This window comes from Hippocampus guttulatus, chromosome 1 (assembly GCF_054856545.1).
Source record: "Hippocampus guttulatus isolate MCC_2025c chromosome 1, RoL_Hgut_1.0, whole genome shotgun sequence".
NCBI classification, from domain to species: domain Eukaryota; kingdom Metazoa; phylum Chordata; class Actinopteri; order Syngnathiformes; family Syngnathidae; genus Hippocampus; species Hippocampus guttulatus.
In genome coordinates this window covers 25755225-25781100 of record NC_141261.1, presented here as the reverse complement: position 1 = coordinate 25781100, position 25876 = coordinate 25755225, and the positions used below count along the sequence as shown (strand labels likewise).

Below are 25876 nucleotides of genomic sequence, written 5' to 3'. Positions count from 1 at the left end.
TTGAAGGAGGGAAAAACTGCTTGACCCCGCTGAACCGAGACCAATGCTCAACATTGCCAACAAGGGAGTATTGCAAACAACCCACTGAATGAAATGGTGCAACATGGAAGACCAATTTACTTCTGCAGCCATTGGAAAGATGCTGAAGTTTTCTGTGGGAAATGAGGAATCACTTCAAAGAGGAGTGCAGTCACTCAAAATCACATACTGTACTCCAGAAAGGGACAGTCTATCCGAGTTTGAGGTCTGCTTAACTGTACACATCCAATTCTGTTATAATTAATGTTGAAGTACAGTACATTATATTTGCACTTCACTGTTTAAAAAACGTGTTTAACCATTTAATAAAGGTGCAATTTTTATTCAGCTTGGAGAACCACTGCTCTTTTGAGTAGAAACAAAAACAGCAGGATGATTAGCTCTCCTCTGGCGATTTTCAGTTGTTGCAGGTTAGCAACTATTCATTTCCATTGTCACGGTTCTGTTTGTGACCAACAGGTGGCCCTGTAGGGCTCCACCTGCAGCGGCACACCTGTTGGCCGTTATGTAATTACCGGTAGTTGTTTAAAAGGACTCCCGGCACGACCACTCAGGATCGGGTCATTGTTTGTTTGTTCTGTCATGTTTGTTTCAGTCACTGTTAGGTTTTAGCTTCAGTCATGATTTTTGTTTGATACTTTGGATTCTCTTTGTTCTTATGACTTTGTTTTAAATTTAGTTTTCTCTGTGTTTTTATCAATACAACTCGTCAAGTACAACCTGCTTCTCCCTCCTGCCTGCTTTTTGGGGTCCTCCACCACCACGCAACGTGACACTCATAACCCGTACAGCAACAACAAACAAAAAAACTCAGTGCAATGCGCTATATATCCTTTGGAAAATTGTTTTTGAGTTGTAAATGGTTTAACATTTGGTAAATCATTTGGCAGCTGCAATGTATTTATCTCGCCTGTTTTCATCATATTTAACATCCAAACTCTTCATGCTTTAAGGCTCACTGTCCTCTTCTTTATTTTCTTCATCATACTCCCCTTTCTGCCGGGAACCTACAAGCACCAGCATGGAGGAGTCAAGCACAGGCAAACATGCCAACCATGTTACTACCAATGTTTGTTTCTTTGTTTGTTTTTATAAATCCAGAGCATACCCACTGACACAAAGAGTGTATGTGGCATGTTTGTCACACAAATGTCCTAATAACAGGCATGCCATGATAGCTATTTCAAAAACAAAATGACTTGGTGGAAGTAGGACTTTATTTTGAACAATATTCAATAATGTTAGCAGTGTTTTACAATCCAAACCAAGTGAAAGTGGAGTTTCAAAGAAAATGGACTATTATGGAGGAATGTACTGTATACTGTAAACATGTAAACATACTGTATACTAAGCTGTGGAATCAGAATATCATGCAGTCTACTTTGGAAGGTACGCCATCAGCACCATACGTGAGGTCATCTTGAATCCTGCCAAGGGAATTTATTTACATTACATGTGGCGAGTGTCCACCCTTTCAACTATTTCACAGACCGTTACGTGCATTCCTAGGTGCTGCTGTTTTGGTTAGCAGTTACGACATATATGTCCAGGAGTATCTGTACTGAGATCATTCTACGGAAAGAGGCATGTGCCTGTATTTGTCTCATGTTGGATGACCAAATAGAACATCTATTAGAGGGATTGTCATTATTAGGACTATAAAGTCTACACTATTGATGGACGTGCAAAATCCGATATTACAGTAGGTCTTGGTATACATGATGTAGCCAATGAAAGCTGGTGTTCTAAGGCAACCCCAGAAGTGGAATGTGTTACTTTTTTGTCGTGACTATGAGGTGTTCAGAATGCTTGTAGGACCGGTACCTGTATTTCAAACCCAAACTACAAATGACAAGTTTTCCCATTCATTGTGAGTCAGACAATCAGTCGCGTGTCGACAAAGAATTTGCTTCCTTGCAAAGGCTGGACAGAATCTGGTCGGCGACAGACTTATACCTCACCAAATCAAGACACAGAAGGCTATTTATCTGGTAGTCTGACCATGACCACCGTGAACGACAAAAAAGTCGTATCGTTTAACAAGGCCATTAGACTCCAGGGGATCACTTCCATGGGGGGAAACTTGTAGTGTGGACCTGTGGTTTGAAATGTCTTTGGTGACATTATCTATTCCATCTGGTCCATCTATTTCATGAATCATTGTGTGACGGTGAGAATGATGTGACAGAGTAGAAGTGTTTTGCGTACCTTGAAGGTCAAAAGTGATGCCTTTTTCACATTTACCATTTCCAAAACAACAGTTTCCTTTTGTTGACTGTCCACTGTGTGTCCGATGGCTTTGAACCCTACATGAAATGCGAGAGGGAACTCACGTAGGAATAGAAAGCCATATGACATGGTTGTGGGCTCATCTGGATGCCAAGATGCTTGGAAGAGCTTGGAAACAAAAAAGTGGTCAAACGAGGGGCAGGTTGCAGACAACATTGCGGATTTAAAACTCACACGAGCATGCATAATTAAACGCAGAAACCGAGTCTTTCTAAGCCCAGAGGAACGAGCAGTCTCCTCGAAATTCTACTTTTCATAGCGCCCACTCGAGTAAAATGAGCCCTCCCTCGCCGATGTTTGAACCCCACAGCAGCCTGTTCTGGGAGTTATTTCAATCCCTTGGCAGGCAAAACTCATCTTTGGTGTAAAAGGCTGAATGCAAGGTGCCATTTTGATCACAGCTATTTTCCTGCTCAATCTTAAGAGCGTCGTATAAACTTTTTTTTTAATCCATGCATGATTTTGGAAGGAGATCACTGTGCATGTTTAAGCCACTATTAGGCACAGAAAGCCTAGTGAGCACCCCGGCATTTTACCATATAGAGACTTTGCATGAAGTCACCACATCTCCAACCTCACTGCAGCTGATTGCTGGAGCCTATCGTCTCATCAATTCAGCCAATGAGCATCATTTGCGATGGAGGCTGGAGCAGTGGAAATGGTGAAATGTGCAACGTTAGAAGTGACTCCATGCTGGGTCATTCAGGCTACAGTACAGTGGAAAGGCCTCGAGAGTGGCAGTTTTATCAGAACTGTCGTGAGTACAGAATATCGCTGAAGCCTTTCCTCCTCTGAGAGGCGCCATGATGCACTTGACTCTTGTCTAAGGCACATTTATATGATAGGCCCATCCCATGTTGATCAGGTCACAGAGATACAGGCAAAAAGAGGCGGAGGTTAGCAGTTGTTAGGTGCTTGGTTTTCATTGAGTCGGGACTCCAGGCCAGATTTCCTCACTCAGAGAACAGTAGCCGTTGTACAAACAAGAAGGAAAAAAAAGCGCTGTGTACAGAGGGGAAGCGGGCTACTGTGGACTACAGAGAAGGCATTTATTGACATTGTATCAAGTGCAACAGAGGTATTTGGGCTGCGTAGGAGCCAGGTATTTGTCAGTCTCTGATTCTTGTCTCCAATTCAAGCAACAAAAGCCGCTTTGAGACAGCGTCCCTTGCCTTTTTCCCCACAACCTCCCGTGCTGTGCTGCAACTTTCCAGTGCTGAGAGCCACCCCTCTTCCACTTACACGCACCTGTTCCAAGCGAGGCAAGCGGAAAACTACAACTCTTTCTTTTTGCTTCGAAAATGTAATTTTTTTTCCCCTGAAATTCAAAGTGTTTTGCATGAAAGTGTGTGGGATATTAGACCGAGCTCAGAGAGCGAAGTTGCTGCAAAGTTCTTCATTCACCGAAGGCCACCTCCAATGAGCTCCAGTGAGCCTGTGCTGCGTCCGTGCATATCTCAGCATAAATTACGAAAGCCTCCATGACAAACTCTGTCCAGACAAAAAGGTGATTGTTAACCACAGGCAGGATTAGCTCTAATCCCTTGACAGCATACATAGCCCCTCTCTGCTGGAAGCCCATTCGGACAATCCGCTCGAGCCAGATGTTTGGAATCGCAAATGATGATCTCGGCCACTTGTTTTATGAGAGTGCAGCATGCATGATGAGGGAGTTCAAAAACAAGATCGACCCAGCAAACGACTCACCCGTCCTCACAGGTTACTGGCAGTGAATCTCCAGATGATGCTTTTTCGCATGCTGCACTCAAACACAACAGTAACAAGAGCAAAATCCTCCGTCAAGCCCACCTCTTTTATGCTCCACACGTCTGAAAGGAAGGTTATGCTGATGCACGCTTATGGTGGAAATGTCCGACTCTTACCTCCTTCTGTGTCTCCCACGTCCCTCGCTGGAGCCAGAATGGCATCCCGTCAGCCTGATACTGTATGGGGAAACAATGGGTAGCAGAGAGGGAGGAGTTATACCATGCGAGCAGGAGGGAGTCAAGGGTTGCCCAATGAAAAGCAGGAGAGAAGGGGAAAGGGGGCTATGAAGGGATCACCCTCTTATAGCGCTCTCAAAACGTTGCGGGAATGGCAAGTCCTCAGACCCCCTCCCCAACCCCTCATGCCCCCCCCCTCGCCCACTTCCCTGGATGTAAAGATGGAAAGCAGAAATCCCCACTTCACGTCAGAAATGTCAGGAAAGCAAGAGAATAGGAGAGAATGCCATTCCCAGTTTGAAACAAGTCCCTTTCTTTGAATGAAGTCTTAAGACTCCAGGTTGGCAGAATGCCCACGGGTTCTGCTCCTGTTCCTGGATGGATAAAAGAGGGGCTGAGGTAGCGGGGGGCCTTCCATTGTGTGTGTTCCCTTCCTTTCAGGCCAGCCACTCAAGTTGCTCTTCGCAGCCAGTCCGAATATTCTTGTGTTATCTTTCGTTGTCAGTACAGTACTCCTATTTCCACCAATAATGTATTTCACCCACTGCCCACTCCCCGTCCAGGACAAAAACTAGTTGCATTTCATGGCAAGTACTGACATAACTTCCAATCCCCCAAAACATTTTTGTGAGCTTACTTTGTCATACTAGTCCAACAGGAGTTTTCCCAGTGAACATGAGATGAAAACAGCAGGTGTTGTACGTCGGGGTCTTCTCTCTCTCTCTCTCTCTCTTGTAATACAAGTGTGCTATAGTGGCAGTGACTCAAGGGACTTCACAACAAGCAACAGTTTGTCAGATAGATGCACATGCAGATAACATTGACTGCCAAACCAAAACGTGAAATAAAGAGATTTACATGCTGTGTATTTAAAACAACCACGTGGCTTAACTTTTAGTCTGATAACTTAATTGCAATTGCTGACACATAAAACAAAACATCATAGGCACAGGCTAACACTTCAAATCGATGTGGCAGCGTTACATCACTTCAAGCAATAGATATGTGTACACAAATAGTGCAGCAACACGTGTAGACGACAATATAACAGTAGTCCGTTTTTTGGGTTTTTTTTAGATTTGACCTTTAACTCATTTACACCCTTTGACATATAAATACGTCAATTAGCGCATAGCCGTTCCCTCCCCATGACGTATTAATACGTCAATCACGTGTTTTCATGGGGGAGGGTGCAAGAGAGTCCGATGCAACTTCTCACCACAGGATTAGGCTTGACAGCAATGTTAAATAGCAAAAAAATGGCCATCGGGTGGCAGTGGTGCAAAAATCAACCAGGATCACGCCGCAGAAGGAGTAGAAAGGGCGTACAGTGAAGGAGGGGCGTATGTGGATAGTGGATTGGAACATTAGCAACTAGGAACGATGGAGAAAAGGAAATAACTAACTAAAAATGATTTTTTTTTCGGTATAAAAGCGTCCTCGAAACAAAACAACAAAGGAGATGGTGTTTGTGTGGAAGAGAAAATGACGCTTTGGTCACTAATCGAAAGCGGCACCCGTCAAACGAACGTCGGCCTGCACAAACATGGCGTGCTACACGCAGCCCGCATAGCTCACGCCGAGTTTCGAGTTCATCTGATGAAGATGAACTTGCTCCACGTCAGCGATCATCGCTTGGCAGAGCATTTTGTGCCTCCCGATGCCCCACGTCGCCCACAAATCGTCTCCCCGGCGACTTCCAGCGATGACGGCAAAGAGGCTGCATTGCTTCGCATGGCCGACGCCGGGCACACGTCAGCGATTCGTTGGAATCGTCTCGTAAAGACGACGGCGAAAACGATGAATTGGAGAGCGATTTGGATCCCGATATGTCGGACGAATATGTGCCTTCGGACATAACGGAAAGCAGCTGAGAGTCCTCGCCAGAGCCGCTGGAACGAGGAGGTAACCGCTGACTAGCTTGCAAGTTCCCATTCAAAACTTCATCACTTCTTATGCCTCATCAGTCACTTTTATGTACCGCTACATTCCCCGCTATACTATGAAGTTGCCAGTAACACATCATTTATGTACGGTTGATGCGTCTCGTAGATGTGGATGAAAATATGCGCTGACTTGCATGTCGCCATAGGTTGAAAAAAAAAAAAACAGGACACATTTGGTCCGCTCAGCTCTGCTAAAACCACTAGTGTTAAATTCATATTCCATTTCATTTCAAATTGGATGCTGAGCAACGGGGAATGAATGGTGTAAATAGCAATGTGCGAGCATGTATGTGTGTGTGTGAGAGATGTTGAAATGTAAGTGGAAAGCAACAATAAAAAAAATAGAAAAATAAAAGTGTGGTAATTGTACATACTTCTATACATTACAGATTGTCCAACCAGAAGCCAAAAGATGACGACTCCTCGCTTTGGTGGTGGAAAGAAAGGTAAATAAAAATAATTGTACCTCACTCTGCAGCAAGATATATTTGCAACTTTTTATGTTTCTATAATTTATAGGTCGTGCATCTGGACGTGGTGGGATGAATCGATGGTGACAAACTGGATGGAAGCCAAAAACCATCTTCTCCACAGCTGCACTTTTGTTCATAGTTCAATAGTTTTGTTGTGTGCAAATAAATTATTTTGCGACAAAAACATTATTTGTAATGTTCTTTTGTAAGAGGAACACATTATTGAGGTATTTGAGCTGCCACAAAAGCAAAAAATAGTGTAAAACTTGAAATGATGCTTGAAATGCATGCTTTTACAAAAAGCTCATTTTCTCTGGATTTCTGCAGAAAATCGGCCTTTTCCATAAAACCTAGCAGTTTTCTAATGCTAATTGCCAACGAACGGAGAAAGATAGAAACAAACTTTTTTTTCTGCTGAAAGAAGAGAGTCTCACCTTTCTTTTGACAGGTTGCATGTATATATAGCCATAGAACAGAAAATTCTGTGGGCCTTGCAAATCAGTCGAAATTCAGTAAAATGTGAGGGATTGAGAGGGTTGCTCCAGTGAAAAGGGGTGGTATTCAATGAGATAAAAGCTTCCGCAATCTGGATTTTACCATGCCTTGTCATTTATAGCTAGGACATTTGAGAAGAAAAAATCCACCTGTTGCTGAACCTAACCCCTCATTCATAAATATACTTCTGCTGTTGTTATTGTTTCTTCCCACAGAGTAGTTGGAAGCACAGCATTTTGAATTAGGAGGTGTGGCACAATTGGTTTCCTCTAAAATGATACTTGCATGTTCTTTGTAGAGAAAATGTTCAGAGTTTTTGTATATACACCCCAAAAACAAATGTGTTCAAAGCTAATTTCCTTCAAAGAAGTGTTAAACGAGGCCCCTTTGTCACACACTGTGTAAGTCAGGCATGTCCAGCTCCGGGCCTGGAGGGCCACCGTCCTGCCTGTTTTCCATCTCTCCAGGCTGCAACACACCTGCTTCAGATGGGCAGCTCATCAGCCAGCTCTGAAGCAGCATTCGAATAATCCTGATGATTTGAATCAGGTGTGTTGCTCCTGGGAGAGCTGGAAAACAGGCAGGACAGTGGCCCTTGAGGACCGACTTTGGACACCTCTGGTGTAAGTAGATCGGTGACTTGAGCGAGACTGTTGTGTCACAGTGACCTTTCCAGTTGTGTCTGAACTGACTATTGTTGGGTTGATGGTCAGGAAATAATGCCAACATTTTGCTCTGCTGCTCTTTGATATTAGCTGTCTGAAATGCATTTAATATTGAAATTGACATTTTTTAATGTGTTTTATTCAAGCTAGTGAGGCATGGGTATTTTTTTTCCCTACACTGTATAGTGTTGGCACTCATTGGTGTTAATCTAAACACTCAATAGTGTCATCACTCCTGCACTGTCAACACTACATTTTTGTTGCTATTTAACACGAGAGTGTTCAAGTCCGGTCCCAAGACCCTGTCCACAGGTCCCCTGTCCAGCATGTTTAAGATGTCTCCCTCCTCCAACACACCTGATTTAAATGATCGGCTCATTGGCTAGCTTTTCTGAAGCCTGATAATGCTCCTGATCATTTGAATCAGGTGTGTTGGAGGAGGGAGACATCTGAAACAGGCTATAAAGGGGCTCTCGAAGACCGGATTCGGGCACCCCTGATTTCACACTTCAGTAAATGTTACTTTAACACTGGGTTGTGTGGATGCATATAGACGGTGTTAAAATTAATGCCCTTGGAGTTGAATTAAAACTAAGACAACAAAAGTCCTCATGACATGCATAGACACACTTGCAAGTTCCAACAGTAGAAGATTGAAAAGAAATGTGAAAAAATACAATACTTCTGACAGAGGAAATCAACGCAGAAGTGAATTTTATCAATTTGGTTGTATGTCTCGTGAATAGTTGTGTCAGTCCACCAAGAATCAACTAAGTACCTTTGTTGTCAAAGCTAAGTATTATTTTACAAATATAGCGCACACATACCTGTAGATATTACATTCAAGCCATGCATTTTTTGGACAAATCCTACATTTATTTCAATGACTAACCTCACAATTATTTGTAATCACTTTGTGCTATAATGGTCCTGAACTGGGGTCACTGCCACCCCCCGACCCCCAAAACTTCGGAATACAATTAACCCGAATTGTTTGACCTTGATTTGAAGATTGCTACAGTACAATACCGCCACTTTCCGTTGAAATTAAAAATAGGCTTTGCCCTGTTGAAAATTGAAAATGTAAATCCGATTAGTGAGCCTCACTGAGGCGACCATTCATATATATATATATACTGTGTATATATATATATATATATATATATATATGTGTGTGTGTGTGTCCAAGTGAAGACATTCAGTGTTGTTTTAAACGATGACCACAAACCCAACCCAAGCCTCCATAAACCTTTTCTTTATCAGCAGCAGTATTAGTGGCACGGTGTCCCTTTTGCCAATCGAGCTCATGTGAATAAGTTCATGTCCTACGTGAGTCACCAGAGGTGGCTGTTGATGATTTACGGGAAACTCAAGATGGCACAAGTTGACAATTATTTGAAAGAAGTCATCCTGTGTTGTTATATCTCCAGGAGAGGAAGTGTGAGAGGGTGATGAATGTTAATAAATGTCTTTTGTATAAACATGTTTGTTGAGCTTTCACTCATGATCATGTCCACGTTCAAGAGATTTTTACAGGAAAACCCAACTGACGCTGTGAAATGTGTCACCACACCAAGACAAATGTCAAATGGAATAGTCATATCGTAAAATGGCTGCACTATGTTAAATTCAACTGGGTATCAATTTTTTTAATGACATCTGACTACAGATGCCTTTAAAAGAGGCTGCAAGCTGTTGAATGCCACTCCCACAGTCTTCCCTGTGGTTGGAATTAATTGAAATAATTTTTTGTTTTGATTAGGTTACGTTCAATAAGACTTATATAATGAATGAATTGCTTTGGGTTCAAATCTGAATGTGAAATATCCATATTCTTACTAATTCACCAAGTTAGAGCAAGGGACATGTTTGCAGCATTGCATATTCTGAGAATGTCTTCCATAAGAAAGTAAAATTGGTATTGTGTGAAATCCTAAATGGAATCGAAAAACAAAGTGAATCGAATTGTATTGATTTTGAAAATCGATACCCTGCCCTAAATGCGACTGCGCTTACTGAGTGTTGACCCTCTCCATGCACATCCATTTCGAGCCATATTTCTCGACTATGCCGCCCTCAGATGACCATGATTTTCAGGGGTTTTTTTCTTTTTGGAGGTAGTTGGACTTTTTTTTCTGTTACTTCACAAAAAATACGTTGAACAAAACGACCGTATGAAACGGCTTTTTGCCATTGACAGTAGCAGTCTTGTCAAATGAGATTCGTGTTTGGTTTTTTTCTTTTTGACAAGCAATTATATCAAAAGAGTGCTGTATTTTAGTCATTGAAATCTTGCAAGTGGGGCATGTACTTACAATGGCCCGTGAACAATTATTTTCAACATAAATGATTTATTTGCACCGTTTATGAATGAAAACTTATCCTACAGTGAATTCACATTGGAATGTACCAAAGTGTGTTACCTGACAATTACTTAATTGAATTGTTTGAAAAGGCACGTATGTTTTTTTTGTTGGTGTTTTTTATTTATTTATTTTTTAAAGAGGAATCTTCAAGTTTCCGCTTTGCCGGACGCCCATATTTGTATTTAACATCTTTGGGCTAAGCATTGCTTCTCCCATGCAATCATTCAAGGGATTAGGTATTCATTCCTTGTTTTAGCCTCATTGCTCCAAGTGAAATAAGACCGCACCTCGCTGTCATTCACTTTGTTTTCAATGCTAAGAAGAGATCACCAGACAGCTAAACTTGGCTGAAGCCTTAACTTGACCTCCTCCATTTTCCTAGATTGATCTTATCCTCTCCGATCCCCTCCGATTTATTTATTGATTCTTTTTGACTTGAGATATGAGAGCTGTATGGCAACAGTGAGCTCAGGTTACTTCATAAAAGCAGCACTTTGGCTGACAGCCAATAATTCTTCAAAAAAGAGGCTTGATCCTTTTTAATGCCACACCCAGGCAGTTTACTGTCAAATTAAACATCAAACAAAGATAATCCTAAATTATGTATTTTACACAAGTGGCAGGGCACACATCGAGATTAACAACCATTGACACCCTCATCCGCACCATCCCTGAATGCTTTTTTTTTTTCTTTCCATCCAACACTGCCCGCGCGTAAGTCAGGTGAGTGTGCCACTACACCATCAGCGACGTTGGTGAGGGAAAGTGTGTTTTGAAATTGAATCTGAATTATTCTGCTAATTTCCCTCAACTCTAATAATAACCCTGTTTGAGGATGGAAGTAAGCGTCATCCCAAAAGAGAATGCTGAACCTTCCGAAAATTGCCTCTCGAATTGCATTTTCTATTCGCCTTGAGACATAAACGCACACATCATATGTGCGGGAGCATTTCAACAGAGGTTCTTTTTTTTTGCTGATAATCAGTGACCCAATTCAAATGCTCCTGTTATTGTTCGAAGCCTCTCCACTTCACACATTAACCCAAGTGCATGTCCTTGTTAGTTAAGCAATAAAATGGAGACGGGAGTGGAAGGCTTTAAAAGGGAGCAAGGCAAGTCCCGGCAATGCAGACAGCTGTTGGTTGTCTTTCAGGGCAGCCAAGATGTTTGTGGATGATCGGATAGTGACTCTCTTCAAAAGGAACTCCCATCACACATTGACTTACTGGAGTGTTTTCTTCAGCTTTGGACTGTGCATCGCCTTCCTGGGGCCGACCATTCTGGACTTGCAGTGCCAAACCAAGTCCACGCTGAGCCAGATTACCTGGGTGTTCTTCTCGCAGCAGTTCTGCTTGCTGATAGGCAGCTCAGTCGGCGGCGTTTTCAAGAGGACGTAAGTATAGCCCCAAGGAGAATTTCGCGGCTCTTGCGGGCTGTCTGCCGATGCTAGAGACCTCGTCGTCTTTCACTCTCCATTCCAGGTTATCCACTGCCCTGTCCGCTCTATTTGTGTCGGCGCTCCTCATCTCGGTGATTTTTGCCATCATCCCTTTGTGCCACAATGTCCTGGTGTTGGCTGTGGCCATGGCTGTGTCCGGTTTGGCCATGGGACTCATTGACACCATCGCAAACATCCAACTGGTCGCCATCTACCAGAAGGACTCGGCCGTTTTTCTGCAGGTGAAAACGAAGGCCTCATCATCTGGCAAAGGATGGCATGTACGGTCGTCGTGGTGATCCAAAGCATACAAGTCAGGTGTTTGCTTTTTGCCATGCAGGCTCTCCATTTCTTCATCGGCTTCGGAGCCCTGGTGAGCCCGCTGATTGCGGATCCCTTCCTCTCCGAGCACGGCTGCGGGAATCATACTGGCAACGGGACGGAGATCATGCATCACTTTAGGAACATGCTGAGAAGCAGTGTTATTGCCGAGCACAACATCACTCAGAGCCTCTTGCCCCACGGGGGAGGCGGGGAGGAGTCCAGTGTGCACTACGCCTTCTGGATCATGGCTGTTATCAATGTAAAGACTCCAAAGACAGACGCTGACAGACTTGAGGTGAGATGTCAGCTCTCCGGTGGAAAATTCATCTGATTTGGTTTGGTGCCCTCAGCTGCCCGTGCCGCTCGCTGTGCTCGTGTTGATGTATCGCGAGCGGCTGCTGCCGTGCTGCCCTAGCGGCACCCCTCAACTGCTGGACAAAGATGAACTGGCCTTGGAGAACCAGCAGGGAGCTGAGGGCGTGCAAGTGGAGCAGACAGCGCATGAAGCTGGAGGTAGAGAATAATGCATGCCTTCCTCCCCTCTCCAGGGAGGGGGAGAACGAAATAATAATGATAAAAAAAACATTTTGTGCATCTCCATGTGTCACTTGTGCGCACAGGTCACGGGGATATCTTCAGCTGCTGTCAGAATGACAACCTACGTGGCCTGCCACTATCCTTCTTCATGATTCACATTCTTGGTGGGATGGTGCTCTTCATGACTGATGGCATTGTGGTGAGTGAGCTTCACACACACACACATACACACACAGTGCTGCATAAAAAGTCAGCCTACTTGGATGTCTGCAAACAGGTGGATTATTCTGATGAATTCTTATTCCAACAATCTCATATAATCTGAATAGCATGTGGGCACAATTTGACCACGTTATTGCACCGAATATTTGTGACTTGATTTCGACTTTAAGGACCTGTGATATTTGAAGACAATCGGTGGAGCAACACATATAGACAGATAATCAAACAATACTTACTGGCATAAACTCTTTACCCTTTGCAAAAACTGATTTACAGTAGTTGAGTGAAACCCCTTTTTTGCATGACTGTATTATAGTACAGCCAAGTGGCCTTGCATCTCCATACGTCACCGTGCTCCATAACCGACCGTTCCAATGTGACATAATGAAGGCCAACTTTGTTTTTCAGGGGGCGTATGCTGGTTTTGTGTACACATATGCTGTTGCACCACCCATGTCTCTTCCTCACAAGGCAGCAGGCTATTTAGCCAGCATTTTTTGGGCAGCCATCACCGCCGGTCGACTGCTGTCCATCCCTCTCTCGTACCGCTTCCAAGTCATGAGACTGCTCGTGTTCAACCTGGTAATGAAACATTGAAAAGTCGGATGTGACGCACGCACACAACTTGAAGTTCAACGCAATGCACGCTCTATTTTGCAGGCCGGCGCCATTGTCACCGTGTTGCTGCTGCTGATCTTCTACACCAGCAGCACATTTTTGTATGTTGGCACCTGTTTGTGTGGCCTTTTTCTCAGCAGCATCTTCCCATGCATGCTTGCCTACACCGAAGACATCCTTGATTACCAGGGTACGCGTGAGACGGCACAAATGCACGAAGGAAACCACACATGAAATACAAACAATGCCATGTTGCATCTAGGTTGCGCTACGTCGGTGCTGGTGACGAGTGCAGGAATGGGAGAGATGGTAATGCAGGTTCTGGTCGGCTCAGTAAGTCGAAGGGCTGCGGCCACAAAACTCATCATATTTGCCCCCGAAAAAAACTCTTGTAGGGATTTAGTGATACCATTATTTCCCCAGATTATCCAGACTGAAGGCAGCTACAGCTTCCTTCTGTGTGGAGTGATTATGGCCAGCATTGGTTTCATCCTCTTTATGGCTCTGCTGTTCTTCCATCGGATGCACAGAAACTACCTCACAGGTATGGCAGCCTCTCCTCCCAGGACACTGTAGTGTATTTGGCCTGCTGCTGAATTTCACCTTGGTCTTCATCCACTTGCCCGCCACCCTCCCCTTGCGCCCCGCTAGGAACGACAAAAAAGTCCGCCATGGTGGAGGAAGAAACGCCAGGAGTGAATGCATTGCCCACAGCTGAGCCAAAACAGGAGGCACGGAAGAGCTGAGGGGGCCGCCCGCTCGGTTGTCTTCCTGTCACTCGGCGCAAAGACTCTTGTTACTTTTCGTGTGCTGCAGGGAGCAGGGTATTTGTTGTCATTTGCAACAAGGATGGGCATAATCATTATTTGTTTGATAGCTTCACATGTGTGGATTTGATTATTCATAAATCGCAGCATGATGCAATTGAGGCAGTAGAGGGCTGCTTAATTTCTACTGTCATTCAGTCTCTACTGGTTGGCTGTGTGGACAAAAGCGACAGCTGGGTCTTCTTTGGCACCATTGACATTCTCAGTACCACTCTGGCATTGAATTGAAACACAAGTTCAGAACATTCACAGAGACTCTCCCTTCACACATCAAAGAAAATTAAAATAAAAAACAATCCAATCTAAGTTCAGTTCATCAATTGATGAATTGTCTGCCATCAAGGAAATGTCACCAAATGACCATCCCTAAGTTGCAAATGAAGAAGTGTTTTATTTTGAAGAGCGTGTGGAAACTCCTTGAATAGTTTGATGTCGTTTTTATAACTAATAAATATTCTGAAACTGTTGCTGTATTTGTGAACATGATCGCAATTCAGATTTGTGTTGTTATTTTTAGCTTTCCAAATCACTTGCTCCGTTCTTGCTTATGCGGTGATGACTTAGTACTTGGCAAAGTGACAACGACTAACACGGAAGCGGCTTCAATGCAACCAATTTGTTGTTGCCAGCCGCTTCATCTACACACATCCACAAGGGGGCAGGAAAGATTACATTGAACCAGAAAAAGTCGTGGATTTGCAACTCAGTCTTCAATTGCCGCACTTAATTATTACACTTTAAATAATCATTTTTGTTTGTTTTTAAAGTGGCAGGAGCACAGGGAACTATTTAGCATTTGAGCCCTCTCCAGAGTGCTATTCCTTATTGTAAAATGAGCGGGGGTGTAGGTAGGGGGCGCGATGAGGAAGAATGAAATAAATGATTTGTTTCATGTGCTTGGGTCATAATGTGCACAGCATTCGTTGCGCCAACAGTGTGTTGTTCGCTCGAAAGCCACGCCTGCAGTCGAAACTTAAGGCTGTGGGTAAAGCTAAACTGTGGCAGCTTTTTTGCTTTGTGGCCCTGGATTTCACACCTCTGTCCATTACACATTTGATTGGCCGGTCCTAACTTGCATTTTGCTTGTGAATTTGTGCAACAATACCTTTACAAGTCAAAACTTTAGGATTGGGCATTTAAGTCAGTCAGAGTATTTCTGTTCTCATCAAATACACTGTTCATTCATTTTCCAGCTAATATGTTTGCTGCCTCGATTAAGAGGTGACAGCCAAATCACATTAGACAAGATGAAAAAATAGCTTTGGAAAAGTTAATTGTAATACTGACATGCCACGAGAAATATGTTTGACAACATTAATCATGTAGAGAAGAGTAATAATAATAATAATAATAATAGATTTTATTTATAAGCGCCTTTCAAGACACCCAAGGACACTTTACAATAGAGCGATATGTGACAAAGATTCCCTTGTATTTCCATGAAAGGCATTTTAAAAGGTGAATACAGAGCTGCTTATCTAGTAGTGGCACAACTTCCACGATCATGCAGCACTGAGTTTATCTTGAAAGGGTTTAGGGGAGGGCGGCGAGCACACTGGCCTTACGGTGCAGTGGTGCAGGGTTTGATTCCGGCTCCGGCCTTCCTCCGAAGAGTTTGCATGGTCTCCCCATGTCTGCGTGAGTTTTCTCCGGGTATTCCAGTTTCCTCCCACATTCCAAAAACATGCATGGCAGGTTTGTGGAACACACTATATTGTCCCTAGGTGTGAGTGTGTGAGCATGGATGGTTGTTCGTCTATGTGTGCCTTGCGAGTGGCTGGCCACCAATTCAGGGTGTACCTGACCTACTGCCTGAAGACAGCTGGGATAGGCTCCAGTATGCCCGCCACCCTCCTGAAGATAAATGCATCAGACAATGGCTGGATGGATGGAGGGTTTAGGTTATAATTCAGCTGTCAGATGAAAATTCTTTGACCGAGTCCTAGAAGCAGAAGTAAAACTAATAACAAATCCTGTTGCCAAAACAGAATCGACCAGCTGCGTGAAAGAAGATTCTACAAGAGAAGTCAAGCAAATGTCAGCCACTCTCATGACTGTTGCCTTGTTTTACACGACCCAAAGTCTTCTGTCACAGCACAACCAAGTCCAATGTCTCCAAAGTGAAACAATTTGAAGCTCAGCCAAAGCTGTTGAGAAAAATAAGCCTCAAAAGACAAAATGTCATGATTACTTCAGAAATCAAAGTTGCCTGACACCGCGGACTGGTCGCCTGTCGGTTGCAGGGCACAGTTTAACAAACAACCAGTCACACTCAAATATACACATCTGGACAATGTTAGACAATATCTTTGCACGAACAAGATGTATTGTACGAAATTATCCCCTCACAGAATTTTGTTTTGTGTGTGTCTGAGCATAAGAAAGCAGGCTATGTTTCTCTGACTATGATATTGTATTATCGTTATATTTGTTGTGAGACAAACAAGATATTTTTTGTAAAGGTGGTGCCAGTCGTATGAGGCAGATGACAACTGTTGCCCACGAATGTCCGCGCCAAAGGGGAAAGATGCAGACATCAGATTGTATTGGGAGTATCTTCATGTCAGCTGGACATTTGGTGCGTTGCTTAGATGCTTTGGAGGAAAAAGGACAATCACCCGAACCATTTCTCCTCAGGAAGGTCGCGGGCACGCTGGAGCCTCCCCTAACCGTCTTCGGGACAGAGGCGGGGGACACCCTGAACTGGTTGCCAGCCAATCACAGGGCACACATAGACAAACAACAATTTGTGCTCACAATCAGAACTCGGGCCAATTTAAAACATTCCATGAACCTATCATGCATGTTTTTGAAATGTGGGAGGAAACCGGAGTCCCCGCAGAAAAGCCACACAATCACGGGGAGAACATGCAAACTCCACACTAGACGGCCGAGGCCGGATTCGAACCCACGACCTCTGCTCTGTGAGGTGGAGGTGCTAAACGGTCGACCACTTTTCCACCTGAAGGGCAATCTGGCTTCTGCAAATTTTAGTCCTTAAGACATGAATGGTAATTCACAATGTGCAACCTGGGAATTCAACAACAACAAAACAGACAAATGTCAAAAAGGCGAATGAAGCATTACACGGTATTACTGGGTAAGTGGCTGAGATTGAAAAAAAATGGGTTTGCTCACCACCGCAAATGTCAGCAGCTTAGTTCTGTTTTCCTTCTCTAAGCGATGTGCCAATTAAGTGTTTCGGGTTCCCTGTAAGCTCAAGGAATGGAATGTTGATAAATGATGAATTTGAGGACACTTTGCGAGTTCACATAGTGGTGACTGTACCTTATACAGATCCTTCATCCATCCACTTTATATAATGTTTGCCCCTGCTAAAATGTCATCAATGATGTCACAACTCCCACTCAACAGTTGACGTTGGAAGGGGGAAGATGAGCCTGATTGCACAACTTGACCACGAACACGCCATGAGAGGAAGACCTCAATATTGCCCCATTTGCTTGCATGCCACATTGTTATTTCCTCTGTAATCATGAAAAGCTCTGGGCCAATATTTGTCCTTTTCAAAGGTAATTGTGTTGTCTTTTGTGGGTGCGGGATGGCTGCAGTTGAACAAATGTGTGACCTATTTAATATGTTTGTGTTTTGCAGCTCCGCTCCTCTTCATTCTCTGGCTTCCAAAGCAATCGGCGGTCCCAGATGAGCTGAACGCACCCAAGGTAGTAAGAGGAGCCTTTGGAGAGTCTTTGACTGTGCCTTGCCGGTACCAGCCTCAGTTCAGAAACAGCACAAAGTACTGGTGCAGGGGCCCAATTTATGAGCTGTGCAAGATCGTAGCCAAAACGCCAAAGCAGCGCAATCATGACAGATGCTCCATTGCTGATGACAAGGAGGCGGGAGTCTTCATTGTTACCATGAGGGCTCTCAGGCCAAGTGACAGGGACATGTATTGGTGTGTTCTTGCCAGGCCTGGAAGGAATATTTTCGCTGGCGTCAAGATCAGTCTATCCAACAAAGGTACACCTGCTTGTCAAGAGACATACATGCTAACTACTTACAGGGGTTTTATAAGGACTTGCCTTAGCTCGATTGTTGTAGCTACTGTATATTCATGGTACAAATGTTACTTTGACTGGTTTGTTGTCTGCTTAATTCTGTCCCCACTATGACAAAATACCCTCAGTAAACATTTAAATGACATCAGATTAAGTCCAAGTATGCTTGTGAATATAACAAACAATTGTTTCCCCTTCTGCACAGTCTTAACACCAACCAGCACAGTGCCAGAAAATTCATCTGAGACAAATGAAGCCAAAATGTGGTGAGTAAAAAACAAAACAAACAAAAACGTATTTGTTTAAATGCCACTCAAAAATGAAATCTGACCTTACGCTGCATTAGGCACACTAAAATAAGGTTTTCCACATTTCTGTCAGCACAATATTGTAATAGGCGCTGTTGGACTTCCATTGTGTTAAATCAATACCAATCCAACAGTATGGTAGGTTTGTTTTTATGTGTGTGCTTTGTTCTAATAGTTTGCCTCTCTTATTTTGCTAAACAGAATTCAGCACACTATTGGGAAACTGCTATACACAGCTGCAATAGTAAAGTGTCTGTTCATCAAAAATCTTTGGCTGGATCTCGTACTGGAACTTCTTATTTTGGTAACCTCGTGGTCAATGACTCTAAATGCTTCATGCAAGTTGTGCTGTTTGCTTTATTCTTCGTGTAGGTGGTGGGAGCCTCTTCGATGGATCCTATTTTTGACAATGCTGTTTAGTTTGGTCTCGGCCCATTTAGCTGCATGGATGTTAATGACTGCACGCAAAAGATGTCACCCAAATGTCGTCCATCAACAAAACAGCAATATTTATGAGTGAAAAAAATTCAAGGAAAGGTGTGAAATATTTTTACATGTATTGTTTTTCAGAAATGCTTCAGGATACAGTATATGTAATCTAAGAATATGTGAATAAAAGCCTTACTGCAGTCTAAATGTGTTGAAGTTAAATTAGTTTAGATATGTCAATACTGCTTGTATGTATTTATGATTGTGTACATTAAACAGTTATTTTGGGTTCAAATTGTGTATTTTATTTCATTTATATGTAAGGGGAAAGTTTAACTCATGTACTGCTATCTCTATCTATCTATCTATCTATCTATCTATCTATCTATCTATCTATCTATCAGCACCATTGAGGAGTGGTGTGAAGACTTTTTTGAGACAAAGTATACTGATAGAACGTGATAACAATATAAATGTTGATTCACAATCCAGCCCTCCAAACAGTAAGAATATTTGAAATAAAAATGAAGTAAAATGCATTTATATTTCCGTTTTGTTAAAAGGTATGTTTTTTTCTCTTTGGTCTGAGGAATAGTATGGGTAGGAAGTACTCATATTCATCTGATATTTATTATTATTATTATTATTATTATTGTTATTATTGCTCTGCAATTGGCTGGCAACCAATTCAGGGTGAACACCGCCTGCTAACCGAAGACTGCTGGGATAGGCTCCAGCATGCTCCGCGACCCTTGTGAGGATAAATGGATCAGAAAATGGATGGATGGATTAATGGTATTATTATTACTATTTATTTATTTACTTGGCATGTGAGTTTTGTGGATGACGTCACCCGAAGTGTCCGCGTGGTCAAGGCGCAAGTGGAGTACATGAACATGAACGAGATGCCCTTTCAAAATAAAAGCTCACCAATAACGCCAACTCGTTCAACCACCACCTTAAAACATACGAAAAATGCCAAATATGTGCAAGGGACGTTAGAAAAATGCTAAAAGAACGCGTAAGTGTTGGTTTTGGACGGCCGTGGCTTGCACTTTACCAGCGCACTCTCGACATCCGCTCGTATTCTTTCCAGTGGAGCTCCTTAGCCAGGAAGCCCAAGTGAAAGAGTGCGACAAGTGCGCTCGTTGCCAACGCCCGCTCTCCTCGAAGCAAAACTAAGCCAACGTTAGCGTCGGGCGTTTGGACAGCCACAGGTGAGTTCGGGGAGGTTAACAGGGAGCGCTGCGTCGGTAGGGCTCAGCTTCCACAAAAGCTGCCTTGCCTCCACGTCTGCCGTTCGCCCAAACTCAGCCGAGGCTGCTCGGCCTTTTGCTAAGCTAGCAACCCAAACAGCTAACGCTTCGCAAGAAGACCTTTTGTTTTTCTTTTTTTTCGATCATCTTTCTTTCCCATTGGATAAATTTCGGAGTGGCTCCTTCAGTTACTACTAGACGCTGCTACAATAGTTCATTCTGATAAGCAGACTTAAACGATAGTTGTATTTTACATATGAAGCACCAAGGAAATTATCAAATGTCCGGTCACACTTTTTGTACGTGTTGAATCTACTAAGTACTTTGTTTGGTGGCCTTCTTTGAAAGTAAATTGGAATGTTTGCCGTTTGTTCGGATTGTAGGCAGCCCGAAGACAACGAAGTGCGATGCAGACCATTAAATGTGTGGTGGTGGGCGATGGAGCAGTGGGCAAAACCTGTCTACTCATTTCATACACCACTAACAAATTCCCTTCTGAATACGTACCAACAGTGAGTGAATTTTTGCTCTTTCTCGTCTTCTTGATGATGACACACAACCAATTGCAGCCGCACACTGAGCCACGTGACCACCAGCTTCTACAATTACCTTCTCATCAGTGCCGACCGGGGCAACACCAGGGATGCTTCAGGGTTGTCAGAATGCCAGATTACACAATAGGACACTATACAGTACACACACAATACAAATACTGTATGTGTATTTGGGCTGCCATCAAACCATACCAACAGTCATCCACATTCAACCACCCTCTGAAAAGCCTTAACATGCTGCTGAGACCCCGCCTTCTAACTGACAAAGTAGTCCAGTCATTGGTCCAAGGAAATATTTTGACGTCATACATTTAATAGAGAGAACAAAGTTGTATGGAACAGAGGAACTCAGTTTAACCTGGGTTATTACGGGGGGAGCCTATGTAGCTTGTCTAGTTGAGTGGTGTTAGTTGATGTGCGGCTGGTGTAAGATTAAACGGGAACTAAACCCAAATGTATTTTTCTGCAGGTCGCCCCTCCCCCTTCCCATTCATCCGCCCCCTCATTACATGTTATGTCTTGTGACTTGTTGTAACTGTCATATGCTTATTTATGTGCTAGGGTCTTTTTTTTATCCTGGACTTAAATTATCCTCAGAAGAGGATAGTTCGAGCGTGTTTTTTTTCCCCTCTCCCTACCCAGTGTTTTCCTTTCTGAACTCTGACTGTAAATTTCCCCATTGCGGGACAAATAAAGGATATCTTATGTTGTATGTGCTCCCATTAGTCCAAACATGATTGTGTTTGAGGACTTTTCATAAAGAATTCCCAGTTTTGATCCATCTCAGGGGGAATCATGCGTTGTTGACATGATAACCACGACAAAATTGTCGGTGAAACTTAACCATAATGTCATCAAAGTGCAGTTCCGCACATTATTGCAGCATGCGTGGCCAGTCTGCTAACCTGTGATCGGGGTTTGGTCACGTGACATGGGGAACACAAGCCTGAGAGCAATTGTGACGTTTCTATCGGTAAACAGCAGAGAGTGATATCGCCCAGTCCCCTAACCCCCCTGTTGTGGCAGAAACAACTTGTCCTTTGTTCTCACTAAATGATAAAAGGCTCATATTCCACTTAAGACTGAAGAACCAAGATGTCTTTTTTTCCACCCAGGTGTTTGACAACTATGCAGTTACGGTTATGATCGGTGGTGAACCGTACACCCTCGGTTTATTTGACACAGCCGGTAAGTGAGGTCAAGACTTGTATGCAGCTGTGTGCTTTCCGAGCGTCCGCTTGACTTTTTGCTGCATCGCCTCACAGGTCAGGAGGATTATGACAGGTTACGACCACTAAGCTACCCACAGACGGACGTTTTCCTCGTCTGCTTCTCTGTGGTTTCGCCGTCTTCCTTTGAAAATGTCAAAGAAAAGGTGAGTGGTTTTGTTCCACAGGCAATGGATAAATGCCGCCTATAAACTCATAATGTTGTAACTTTGGTTCTAATATTTTCAGTGACCATCGATCAGGGTTTTTGTGCATGAGTGACTCAATGTTTGTTCTCTAGGAGTCAACCAGAAGAGGCAACCTTATGATATGTGAATAAAATCAATCATTTTATTTTATTGTCATATTTTCAGAGTATGATGAGGACATGCATATACATGTGCACCTACCCTACATTTTGGCAAGCATCGATCGTGCTTTTTGGACATTATGCAACGTAGAGCATTCCGTTGCCTTATGGAGGCTGCAGGCTTGCTGCATTCACCTGCCAATGCCACTCTCCCAAAAGGAAAAACAGGATTATTGCTATACTTTACATTATTGCTATACTTTACGACGCAATATGTTTTTTTTTTTGTTTTTTTTTTAAATAACAAAATAGATCAGGAAACAGTCCAAAATGAACAGTGGCATGTTGTAGCCATTATATTAATGGCTTAGAAATGCTTAAAATGGCACCGCGCAGGGTATGTCACCGGTTTGATACTGTATCAGCTTAATCTTTTTTTCTTTTTAGGGAATCAGATGCCATTGATATTTGCACTATTTATCTTAATACACACTGCCTAACGGAATGAAAGGAAATATTTTTTTCTGGTGTGTGTGTGTGTGTATGTGTATGGGGCTGAGTGAGAGAGAGAGAGAGAGGAGGCTTATAAGAACAAAAGCAGGTCTCTTCCATCCTTAATTGACTAATCATAAACACGTCTACTGCTGTGGGATCGCTGGCCTGTGTGTGGGTGTGTGTGTGTGTGTGTTTGTTTGTGTGTGTGTGTGTGGGTGGGTGTGTAAGTGCGCTCTGCTCCAGCAAACCCACCTGGGGCAATTTTTTTTATGTATATGTTAATTGGTCACTACTTCGCGGAGTTTCGTGTATCGCGGGTGGTTTTGGTCCCCATTAATCGCGATAAATGATTACTGTGTATATATATATATATATATATATACACGTGTGTGTGTGTATATATATATTTATATGTGTATACACACACACACACACATACACGGCAGGATCAATTCTTTTGTTTTATGTAGTCTACTGAAGACATCTGAGTTTTAGATGGAAAGATGAATATGAGACCAAAGTTCAGAAGTCCATTTTCTATTTCATGTTACTTATGTGTCAATGTGTTCATTTAAAAATGTCTGTTCCAATACTTGTGGTCACTTGCAAAGTGTGTGGCTTCAAATGAGAGGTGCCCTCCCCAGTCCTGAGTTGAGACAAGTACATCCTATTCACAGATTGGCAATCCTTTTTTTCCCCCATTACTTTAAAATTACCGGTAGCAGTTTTAAGGCACTGGTACTGACAGCAAAGATAATTAGAGTAATTAAACATTTTATTAACATAGATTTTTTCCCATTAATTTCAGTGTTATTCTACTGTACAACAAATGTATAATAAAATAAGACAGTCGACTACTCAGAAATAGACCAATCAGGAATAATAAATACGCTTTATAATGGAAAAAAAAAATTAAGTTATGATCCTACATATGGCGTGAGCATCATTGTGACTTGCAAATGTGACACAATTGATTGCTGCCTTCATCCGGTGGCTGCCGGAGTATGTGTGTGTCTATGTAACTCAGCTGCGAGGGTTCAAGTCGCAGCAACATGTGGGCGCAGTGGTGAGAGTGTATGCCTCCTGATTGGGGTTGTTGAACGTGTGGTCAGACATGAAAGGCTGATGAGGTTTTTGATCTCCTCTAGTGGGTTCCAGAAATCACCCACCACTGTCCCAAGACGCCGTTCCTATTGGTGGGCACTCAGATCGACCTGCGCGATGACCCCTCCACAGTGGAGAAGTTAGCCAAGAACAAACAGAAGCCCATCACGCCGGAGACAGCTGAGAAGCTGGCCCGTGACCTCAAGGCGGTCAAGTACGTGGAGTGCTCGGCCCTCACGCAGGTAAGCGCTGGCGTGTGGCATGTGCAGTGTGGCACAGCGCTCGGCCGACCGCAAAAATGCCCTTCCGACTCCGTCTAACTGGGTCCTTCTTGTACCTTTGTCTTTCCTCCTGGTTCTCCCTCTTCCCTTCCTTTAGCGGGGGCTGAAGAACGTATTTGATGAGGCTATCCTAGCCGCTTTAGAGCCCCCTGAAACTCAGAGAAAGCGAAAATGCTGCTTGTTCTGATGTCTGCCGACTCTTGCTTTGCCTCACAATCTGCTGCTTAGTCTTTGTCAACAAAGCAAATTAACATTGTCGTCTTTGCACCGTCCAAGACGAAGAGTTGTCGGGGAACGTTTTGTCCTTCTGTTCAACTGGGTCTAATCACACTCACACAGGCTGCCTGATAGAAGACGAGTGCCAAATGAACATCCCTTCGACTTGCCTGCATGCGTGAGCATTATTGTTGCCAGTGTCATTTGTCCCCTCAGAAGCATTTACCTCCACAACGTGCTCCTCTTTGACAGCGTTTTGGTTCTTCTTCGCCCTTCTTCTGCTTCTCTCTCGATTCTGTTTCATGCGCTTTGAATAAAGCCAAATGTGCATTTCCTCGCTGCATCAACGTTCCGCTTCCTTTTTGCCATTGGATGCTAGCACACGTCGCGTTGTCTTTCTTTGAACCCGAATGTTTTGTTTCCACAGAAAGGATTAAAGAATGTGTTTGATGAGGCAATACTGGCTGCCCTGGAGCCCCCTGAACCTAAGAAAAGGCGTAAATGTGTTCTGCTTTAAGTTTACCCTCAGCCGTCGTCGATGCGCCACTTCCTTGGTTAGCGGCACACGGACCAGCACAAGTTGGGCGAACATGAAATATACAGTGTGTTGCTTATGAGTAAGAATTGATTGCCGACTTCATATTCCCGAAACGGCCTGACATGGTGAGGACTTTTCCCAAATATATCAACAAGGTAGGGGACATGTGTAGACAGCTGAGACCACCAAGTGGCTCCTTTGATCATACAGTATTCATGCACAAAGTAGTGGAATGCATTTAATAAAGAACCCACACAATTCAAATGCTCAAGTCAGTTTAGCACTGAACAGCATTTGACATTTGCTTGCCGTGTGAACGCTTGACGCAGAAAGTTGTTTGTCTGGAATCCCAAAGACAAATGCTGACATTTCACTTCATAGGTGTACAGACCGAGGGCAGGGTACACTTTTTCAAGCTAGCCAACGCGCGGCTTCATTACATCAGATCACGGCGCGGTGTAACACTTGTTGCAAAACATGGTCACTCTTCATTCCAGATCCTGTGAAGGTTTTTAAATGCCTCAAATAGCAGTGTTTGCATTTTTCGTTCACCATATCCATTGATTGATTTTGTACATAGAGTAAGAATAATTCATAACTTATTGTCTGTTAAGTGTGCATTACTGACACCACAAGTTAAGAGAGAAGTTCCGGTGATGCTTAAAGTGTTGATGGGTTTCTTTTGATTTCCCCTTTTCAATTTAACATCAAGCTGTACTGTATTTTCCTTGTGATCACATCACAATAAAACCACTATTTGAAGAGACTGATAATGCAATTGTGTGTCTTTCTGGTTGAAAAGGTTAGAAGCAGGATATATTGCACAAACATGTCACATGGACAAGTTGGAGCAGTCTGAAAAGTAAGCACACAGATTGATGTCAACAGACAATTTATCGTACACCTATTTTCATCACGAGTAGATACACAGCAGCTGACGGCAAAACAAGTATTGCACATTCTATAGGTTATAATC

General features: G+C 43.2%; 3 protein-coding genes and 1 long non-coding RNA gene across 5 annotated transcripts; all 4 read left to right on the top strand.

The window, feature by feature from the left end:
- Positions 1 to 5542: 5542 nt before the first annotated feature.
- On the top strand, positions 5543 to 6874 carry LOC147211141 (uncharacterized). Its single transcript, XR_015098977.1, has 3 exons — positions 5543 to 6176; positions 6607 to 6663; positions 6737 to 6874. It is a non-coding gene; the product is annotated as an uncharacterized LOC147211141 (long non-coding RNA).
- A 4450-nt stretch (positions 6875 to 11324) lies between these two features.
- slc60a1b (solute carrier family 60 member 1b) lies at positions 11325 to 14649 on the top strand. Its single transcript, XM_086122496.1, has 10 exons — positions 11325 to 11609; positions 11698 to 11896; positions 11995 to 12237; positions 12329 to 12491; positions 12599 to 12714; positions 13146 to 13319; positions 13398 to 13545; positions 13618 to 13688; positions 13779 to 13899; positions 14007 to 14649. Exons 1-10 carry the CDS (start codon positions 11380 to 11382, stop codon positions 14099 to 14101), a joined length of 1560 nt encoding a protein of 519 aa, XP_085978622.1. The 5' UTR covers positions 11325 to 11379; the 3' UTR covers positions 14102 to 14649.
- A 2938-nt stretch (positions 14650 to 17587) lies between these two features.
- On the top strand, positions 17588 to 19233 carry LOC147211139 (CMRF35-like molecule 1). The gene is made up of 4 exons (XM_086101210.1): positions 17588 to 17715; positions 17798 to 18163; positions 18407 to 18467; positions 18882 to 19233. The coding sequence occupies exons 1-4, from the start codon at positions 17679 to 17681 to the stop codon at positions 19027 to 19029; spliced, it is 612 nt and encodes a 203-aa protein (XP_085957336.1). The 5' UTR covers positions 17588 to 17678; the 3' UTR covers positions 19030 to 19233.
- A 654-nt stretch (positions 19234 to 19887) lies between these two features.
- Positions 19888 to 25666, top strand: LOC147211138 (cell division control protein 42 homolog). 2 transcript variants are annotated; one of them, XM_086122525.1, is made up of 6 exons: positions 19888 to 20155; positions 20578 to 20706; positions 21864 to 21936; positions 22014 to 22123; positions 23910 to 24107; positions 24244 to 25666. In XM_086122525.1, the coding sequence occupies exons 2-6, from the start codon at positions 20602 to 20604 to the stop codon at positions 24331 to 24333; spliced, it is 576 nt and encodes a 191-aa protein (XP_085978651.1). In that variant the 5' UTR covers positions 19888 to 20155; positions 20578 to 20601; the 3' UTR covers positions 24334 to 25666. The 2 variants fall into 2 exon arrangements, with proteins under 2 accessions (XP_085978651.1, XP_085978643.1); XM_086122517.1 differs by having other exon boundaries at positions 19895 to 20155; positions 24790 to 25666.
- The last annotated feature ends 210 nt before the right edge of the window (positions 25667 to 25876 follow it).

Excerpts from the sequence above, each read along its gene's own strand:
- slc60a1b (XM_086122496.1), top strand. The coding sequence starts at position 11,380 with ATGTTTGTGGATGATCGGATAGTGACTCTCTTCAAAAGGAACTCCCAT. Across the intron at positions 11,610-11,697 it reads GGCGGCGTTTTCAAGAGGAC|GTTATCCACTGCCCTGTCCG; the intron begins GTAAGTATAGCC and ends TCTCCATTCCAG. Across the intron at positions 13,546-13,617 it reads AGACATCCTTGATTACCAGG|GTTGCGCTACGTCGGTGCTG; the intron begins GTACGCGTGAGA and ends TGTTGCATCTAG.
- LOC147211139 (XM_086101210.1), top strand. The coding sequence starts at position 17,679 with ATGAAAAGCTCTGGGCCAATATTTGTCCTTTTCAAAG. Across the intron at positions 17,716-17,797 it reads AATATTTGTCCTTTTCAAAG|CTCCGCTCCTCTTCATTCTC; the intron begins GTAATTGTGTTG and ends TGTGTTTTGCAG. Across the intron at positions 18,164-18,406 it reads GATCAGTCTATCCAACAAAG|TCTTAACACCAACCAGCACA; the intron begins GTACACCTGCTT and ends CCTTCTGCACAG.
- LOC147211138 (XM_086122525.1), top strand. The coding sequence starts at position 20,602 with ATGCAGACCATTAAATGTGTGGTGGTGGGCGATGGAGCAGTGGGCAAA. Across the intron at positions 20,707-21,863 it reads CTTCTGAATACGTACCAACA|GTGTTTGACAACTATGCAGT; the intron begins GTGAGTGAATTT and ends TTTTCCACCCAG. Across the intron at positions 24,108-24,243 it reads AGTGCTCGGCCCTCACGCAG|CGGGGGCTGAAGAACGTATT; the intron begins GTAAGCGCTGGC and ends CCCTTCCTTTAG.